The sequence below is a fragment of the Jatropha curcas genome, chromosome 2 (assembly GCF_041381405.1).
Source record: "Jatropha curcas cultivar XTBG-Jc1 chromosome 2, XTBG_Jcur_1.0, whole genome shotgun sequence".
Lineage (NCBI taxonomy): Eukaryota > Viridiplantae > Streptophyta > Magnoliopsida > Malpighiales > Euphorbiaceae > Jatropha > Jatropha curcas.
The window spans coordinates 8,888,886-8,896,577 of record NC_143152.1 but is presented as its reverse complement, the minus strand read 5'-3'; the positions used below and the strand labels follow the sequence as shown (position 1 = coordinate 8,896,577).

The 7,692-nt window shown below is 33.8% G+C and overlaps 1 protein-coding gene across 1 annotated transcript; it reads right to left on the bottom strand.

The window, feature by feature from the left end:
* Positions 1-1,343: 1,343 nt before the first annotated feature.
* On the bottom strand, positions 1,344-7,402 carry FTSZ2-1 (Tubulin/FtsZ family protein). The gene is made up of 8 exons (XM_089718233.1): positions 7,244-7,402; positions 6,084-6,827; positions 4,615-4,914; positions 4,089-4,179; positions 3,074-3,198; positions 2,335-2,427; positions 1,808-1,873; positions 1,344-1,727 (listed from the first exon to the last, which is right to left on the bottom strand). The coding sequence occupies exons 2-8, from the start codon at positions 6,732-6,734 to the stop codon at positions 1,599-1,601; spliced, it is 1,455 nt and encodes a 484-aa protein (XP_089574359.1). The 5' UTR covers positions 6,735-6,827; positions 7,244-7,402; the 3' UTR covers positions 1,344-1,598.
* Positions 7,403-7,692: the final 290 nt, after the last annotated feature.

Below are 7,692 nucleotides of genomic sequence, written 5' to 3'. Positions count from 1 at the left end.
TAATCAATTAGCTTATTTTATATACTTCTAAAATTCTAAATAATCTTTTACCGTGATACACTTTACTTAAGAATTTTTTTTTTTTGAAATACACTTTATTTTTAAAAATCTAAAAAGTAAAATGGTAAAAAAAAAAAGTGAAATATTTAGTCTAAAATTGTACTGTTTGATGCAAATAGGAGTTTAACATTTTCTTTTCCTTTTAAATTGTTCACTTAGTTCAAAATTACATTATTTGAGGCATTTTTCAAAATTTTCTAACAATTTATCTAATTAATAACATTTAGACAAAATAAAATGATAATTTATTTGATTATTTTGTAAAATTAATTAATTCTATTTATTATATGTGAATATAAACATTCTAAAAGTTATTTAAAATAAAATTTACCAATATTTTTAAACTCATATTAATTTTTTCAAAAGAAGAATACAACCTTAAAACTGAATTATTATTTTAACAAAATGCACATATTACTAGAAACCATGATCAGAACCATCACGGTGGAAAATCGGACCGAAACCCGCGATTGAGGCCAGCTATCATGCTTCACGAATAGGCTAACCAACTGCACCGCTATCAGGGAAAAAATCAATTGACAAAAAAAGTCTTTTTCATATTGTTTTCAATAAAAATCAACAAAGGTGGGATACTTATTATTTGTTTTGTGAATTGTTATTAAAATAATATTATATTATTTTGATATTTCGAGAAGCGTACTTGTTAAGAGTACTATAAAACTTTTAAACTCTATCATTCAAAAGGAAGATTAGTGTGGACTCTCTCAAATGGGAGATTAACCTGCATTGAAAAGAGACAGCTACCTCCTAACCAAAAGAATAATAATAATAATAGTAATATACATTAAATTTTATTTTTTATCATAAAAATAAAATATTGAAAATATGTAAAAAGACACAGGAGCTTTATTTTTTTGAGTTGAAATTCATCTGTTTTTATCATAAAAGCTTAAGATGGGCAAACAATATTCTCAAATTTATTTACTTTTTTCTAAATGTCAAATAGACTGTTACGTCGATGATCTATGTTCCAAAGTATATGATCAACGATGGGGATGCAGAACTTGAAGAACATGCCTTCTTTCTAAACCCTTTATATTCAAATAGCCTAATAAGGTCCCTAAGGGCTCGTACCATATTTTCTGATCCAAGCATCTAAATCATTTCATTTCCAGGACCTCTGGAAATTTGAGATGTGGGTCTGTTACATTAATCTCAATAACACTCTTTGAAACAAAAAGCTCAACTCAACAAATGGCCTTTTACCTCCACTTACAGCTGAACACATCATACAAGCCACTCCAGACCTGAGAGTTGTAATCTGAGAAAATTTCCTGATAAATTATTAAATATTTGGAAAGAAAATAACTCTCTATATATATGTTTTCTTCTGGTTAGCTATTTAGGCCCCAAAACATGTATAACTTATTAGGGAATGCTATATTCTAAACAAGCATTACACTCTTCATATCTCAAAGACAGAAAACACAAAAGGCATCGCGTGACTAATACCTACATAAATGTAATGTAGATCCCTACAATGGACATTCGCAGTGACCATTTTGTGGAACTATAAATTAAGCTCTTGGATAGCGAGAGCGACCTTTCTTTTTGAGGAACTCAGGAATCTCCACTGAACTACCTTCAGTAAAAGAGGGTCGCCGATTTATCCCAAAGGTTACATCTCCTGGCGATAGTTGACTTGCCTGCATTTTAACCATCAATAAGCAAAATATTGCAATGCACATGTTATCGTGCGTGTTGAGAGAGAGAGAGAGAGAGAGACCTGAAGGGGCCTGCTTTCATTCTCCTCTTGCCTCTTAAATCCAGTTGCAATTAGAGTTATGCTGACCTGAATGAAAACCATGTCGATTAAAATTTTAAAATCCACTTATATGAATTGGATTCAAAAGGTTCCAAGTCTTTCACTCCAAAAAAAAAAAGTTCCAAGTCTAATCAAGTAGCAGTAAAGAGGTCCACGGTTAAGATATCAAGTAAAATTCAAGGTGTGGTGGTCAAGCACTCAAAGTCCAAATCCATGCAAGCTTTACAGTTTGAGGGAAATATTGGCCAAAAGGGGGGAGATATTTGTAATTGTTACACAGGAAAAAGAAGGGGGAACAAATAAAGAGGTAGAAATTGATTGGGATTATCAGAAGAGCCATGACATTCATGCTGGAGCTATACTAACAGAGTTCAACTCATAATAGTTTTCCAACGCTAATGCCCATTTCTTATGACCCAAATAAACAGTGATTAAGATCTCTGATTTAAAAGTTTGCACAAGTCCTGTTACGGTAAGCAATGACTTACTTGACCGCTTAGTGATGGATCTATCACTGCTCCAAAAATTAAATTTGCAGTCGGATCTACAAGGTCGTATATAACCTCTGCTGCAGCATTAACCTGGAAGAATTGTCAAGTTTGTCAGAGAATATGGAAATAATAAATTATTACGTCAACTACAATAGAAGCTATGAATTCACTTCTGGCTCTAAATTATGATTCTCTATGGCAAAAATATAGCTGACACCAAACAGTTTCAAAGCCATATAAAACAAAATCTAATATGCACCCAGTAACATTTTTCCCAGTTGTAGACAAGATACGAAAGATGAGGATTAGACATCTTCAAGCAAGTTACTAGTGTGAAAATTGGCTAAATATGCCCCTGCAATATCCCCTTGTTTAATTACAAGGCAAGGTACACCATCAAACAGCGGGAGTTACAGGAGCAACATAAAAAATTTTTACAATTTCACTGTGAAGGTGATGAGAAAAACAAGTTTCGTTTAAAGCAAGGATAGTTATTGGAGGAACTGATCACAGAAATTAGTGGCCAGAAGTGGATAGCTTTTCTCACAACAATTATATAGAGAAAACAAATCCCCAAAAATATAGCTTTAAGCTGAAAATTTCTTCGATTACCTATAACAGATGAGCTTTCATACAAGTAATAGTTGCTATATGATTTTTCAAAATACAATATAATATTGAGGCATTAAACAAGATGCAATCCACCCGTCCAACCAGAGTGAAATAGAAGCAGTACCTCAAATAAAGTCAAATCACTTCCACCGGTAATGTTCCATACAATTCCAGTTGCCCTTTCTATACCAATATCCAATAAAGGTGATTGAATTGCATTTAATGCAGCATCTCTGGCCCTTGTTTTCCCTGTACAGAAACACGAAAAAATGGAAATTAACTTTTTGAATGCCCAAATAATGCTTGATGACAACGTAACCTTGAAATCCAAGACAGAACTACATGGTAATAGAGAGGCATTTTTAGGCAATCAAAACACAGAAAACAAAGAAATTGGGCATCATGATTTACATAATACCGGGTGAAATGAACAAAGCAAAAAGGTGTGCTTATTGTTTTGTTTCCTCATAAATGTTTACATGAATCATCAATCAGAAAAAAACAATTGAAATAGCAAGGAAATAATCTATCTTTTTCCCAGTATTCTGCAAGTACCTAGTACAAATTCTGAATCTTAAGCAGTTTTAGCCTTTCTGATCCATTTAGGAATAAACTATATTTACGCTCTTGAACTTTGAAACTTCAGCTATTCAGCCCTTAAACCTCATGTGTGCAATAAAATCATTGTACTTGACTACTTGTCCATTTGAGACTATTAGTTACAACTTCGATATTTTTAACTGTAGTTTACAGTACACACCTTGTTAAATTTGTTAATAATGACTTTTTCCTAATTTTTATAAAATGAATTATGAACTATACACTAGACTATTAGGCTATTGTCAGTTAATCAACATGATACTTAGCCTCCATGAAAAAATATGGGAAGTAGAATAAGCTGAAGTTACACCCCACCAACCCCACTAATCTCTTTTTTCAAACAGTGATTAAATATATAAGCTGCTGAGCATTAGGCAACCACTTGCTTGTTTTCCTTGGCAAAGGAATATCTCATTTTTTACATCAGGTAGCTCCAAGTTTTGAACAAGTCTCTTCATGTAAGAGGCCAAATGTAAATTCAAGTTGGAATACAAAGTGAAAAGGAAAGGTTAAAAGTGTGACAAGTAGCTTAAAATTACCAGTTGCAGTTCCTATCCCCATCAATGAAGATCCAGCATTTGCCATTATAGCTCGCACATCAGCAAAATCCACATTTACCAAACCTGGAATCTGCAATTCATCAAACCTACCACTGATTAGAGTTCAAAGGATAGTTTCCAAAGGTCAAAAATATGCATGATATTCAGCATGAAAACTACTCTCTCATTTTATTTAACCAATAGACGATAAATCAGAGAATGCACATATTTTGAAGTATATGCATTCCAATGTTATTCAGAGAAGTTCCAATGCATAAATGCAGATGGGTGTTTATGCCAAAAAAATTCATAAATATATAACTATTTCCACGACAAAGTAATCACATGAACCCGCATATCTAACTTGCAATTTGCAGACCATTCTAGAGGACCACCAGTAAACTCTAGAAGGAATGAGTTCAATTACCATGAACCATGAAGTTAGAAAGAGTGCTAGCTAATAATTATGGCTCCTAGTATACGAAACAATGTATAGAATTTCTCTTTTACTTTTTTCAATACACACCGTAATGATATCAGAGATACCACGAACACCCTGTCGTAAAATATCATCAGCCAGGTTAAATGCCTCTGTTACTGGGGTAGACTGGGAAACGGCAGTCAATAATTTGTCATTTGGAATGACAATCAGTGTATCAACATTATCTCTTAAAGATGCAATTCCTTCCTGGGCCTGGACTGCTCTTCTTCGTCCCTCGAAAGAAAAAGGAGTTGTGACTATACCAACTGTCAATATACCCATTGACTTTGCAACACCTGCAATCACAGGAGCCCCACCAGTGCCAGTTCCCCCACCCATTCCAGCCTGCATATGGAAGCTTAAAGTTTCAAATAAGAGAAATAAAACTACATAAACATATATATACACACACCCAGCAAAAGATTTCATCCTCTGGCACCTAGATGACTTTAAGATGAGTAAGTATCAGCAGAGACCTCGACATTTCAAGATAAAGAGTACAAGTGTAAGACAGAAATCCATACATCCTACACCAAACAACTATAATATTAGACAATAGTAACACTTTTTGAGTTTGTTACGAAACTTTTGAGATCCAAAAAATAAGACAATGATGTCATTATCCATTTATATATGCTCATCCAAGCTAAGTTCTCAAGTCACCTCAATTACACCCCAAGCAGTTCAGATAGGATATAGGTCATCTCCAAGTTGATTATGTATACAAATGTGTCCATCCTTTATTGGATTTTCTCTCAGATCCTTTTTTCTTTCTGAGGCTTCATTGAAAATAATGGTGTCAAATTAAACAGATCAGCAATTTTTCCTATTATAGTATTTTTCCTATTATACTCAGCAATTTAAACAGCTCAGGCATTGCTGTATCCAGCTACATATAGTATTTTTCCTATTATAAACCAGTACAGAGTAACTTCATAATATATTTTGCAACAAGCTTACAATGACCTGAGATTAGACAGGAATATGACCGTAATACACAGTGCATTAGCGACTCCAGAGATAAGCAATCTGCTACTGGCAGCTGGTCACAGAAATGAAAAAACAAGGAAAACTAAATGCCATGCAAAACTATCATATGAAATCAACCATAATTCCAGAAGAACAGCATTAAAAAAAATTAAAGAAAATGATACATGGTTACACCAAATTGAAACAGTAATGATCAAACCAATGTACTGCTCATATCATAGACCAATATATGGACCAGAAAATATCAATTGTTGCTTAAAAAATTGTCACATGCCTAGTTCCCTGTATCAAGACACAAGGTTGAACCAGTATTTGGGAAAGTTTTTCTGTTTCATTTTAGACCGCCACATAATCTGTTCATCTCCTCTAACTTTGAAATGTTGACAAGAGCTACCAGTTAACAACACATAAAATCCATGATGTTTACATTTATTTTTCACCCTTAAAAAGCATATAGATAGCGAGTGTATCAGTGTAACATAATCATTATTAAAGAACTCTGATGTTACAGATGCTGAACTTACTGTGACAAAGACCATATCAGAACCATAAAGTGCCTCCTCTATTGCTTCTTTGCTTTCTTTGGCAGCATTCATTCCAATCTCAGGGTTACCTCCAGCTCCAAGACCTCTAGTCAGCTCCTGACCAATTTGCAAACGATTCTCTGGAAATACAGGAGACATTTTCATAGCCTGCACATCTGTATTGACAATCCAAAACTCCACACCCTTCATCGAACTCTCTATCATGCGGTTGACTGCATTCGACCCACCACCTCCAACACCAATAACTTTGATCTTAGCTTCATTATAATTACTTGGACCAGATTCATCTCCTAAGCTATCAGTAACAGTTCCACTCGAAGTATCCTTCCTTGGAGTAGTTACTGTATTGTTTCCCTCACCTCTAAGCATTGATATTTCAGGATGAAGGTCCAGAAACGGGTCTTTATTGTGATATGGGCTAACACTATGAGACTTTGCCAAACACTTAGAATTTGAAATTTTTGACTTTTGGCTAGCACCCAGATACCTATTCTTATCATCAGACATTTTTAGAGAACCAACTTTCCCCAGGTGATTCTCCACTGACACTCTCCCTCCAAGAACAGTTACCATCCCCATTGGGTTCCTAGTATCAGAAGCTGTACAATATGGCGACACACAAGCTGCCATCTTGAATTGGGCTGATGAAATAATAACACTAGCTTCAAGCACCAAACTCACTTAAAACACCTAACTATACTGAGAAATATTCACTTCCAAACCCTGACAAAAAAAACCAGAAAATCCATCAATATTTAGCATGCAAAAAAGAACCTGACATATAACTACACACAAACCCACATTCAAATAATAGGAATAACCTAACAGAAAAAATTTAAGCACAATTCGCAATGAAAGACTTTGTCATGAAGTATAAAAATGCTAAACAAATTCAATGGTAGAGCTTAAAATAAAGAATAATCTACATTACTAACCCCAACCCAACAACAAAGAGTCAATTTCCACAAAATGCTGAGAGTAAAAAACAACTAAACCCATCAACAACGAAATGAACCACTAAAAGACAAATAAAAGAAAATATCAGCAGCGGAGCAACTCTTAGATCATGAAAAGCGATTCAAATAAAGAAAGAAGAGAAAATGACATCTGGGATTAGTAAAGGAAGTATAGAGAGAGACCTGAAAGCTTTGCAGAGCAAGAGAGAAAGCAAATTGTGGAGGAGCATTTGGCAGCTGAGGAATACAGTCGAAATGGCGAGGTTTGGCCTCGTTTGTTTTTTGGGATAAAAAGAAATCAAAAGGGAATTGGGATTAGTTTTTCATTTGCCTTCAAACTCGGCACTATTATGTGAGTTTTACAATTTACACCAGTACCGTAACTATAACAAACTTTTCGGTTAATTTCAAAAGGATACTAAATATTTATTTTAATATACATTTTGGTCCTTAATGTTCTAAAATTAATTAAAAGTGTACAGAAAATTTTTTAATTCCATTAGTGTAAAATCTTTCTTCCTTCTTAATTTAAAAACGATTAAATAATTTTAATTTTTTTATTCAGAATTAAAGTAATTTAAAGATTAAAGATAATTAAGGGTCAGAGTGAAATCTAATTTAAAATACTAAAA

Excerpts from the sequence above, each read along its gene's own strand:
- FTSZ2-1 (XM_089718233.1), bottom strand. The coding sequence starts at position 6,734 with ATGGCAGCTTGTGTGTCGCCATATTGTACAGCTTCTGATACTAGGAAC. Across the intron at positions 4,915-6,083 it reads CTGATATGGTCTTTGTCACA|GCTGGAATGGGTGGGGGAAC; the intron begins GTAAGTTCAGCA and ends TTCCATATGCAG. Across the intron at positions 3,199-4,088 it reads GGGGATAGGAACTGCAACTG|GGAAAACAAGGGCCAGAGAT; the intron begins GTAATTTTAAGC and ends GTTTCTGTACAG.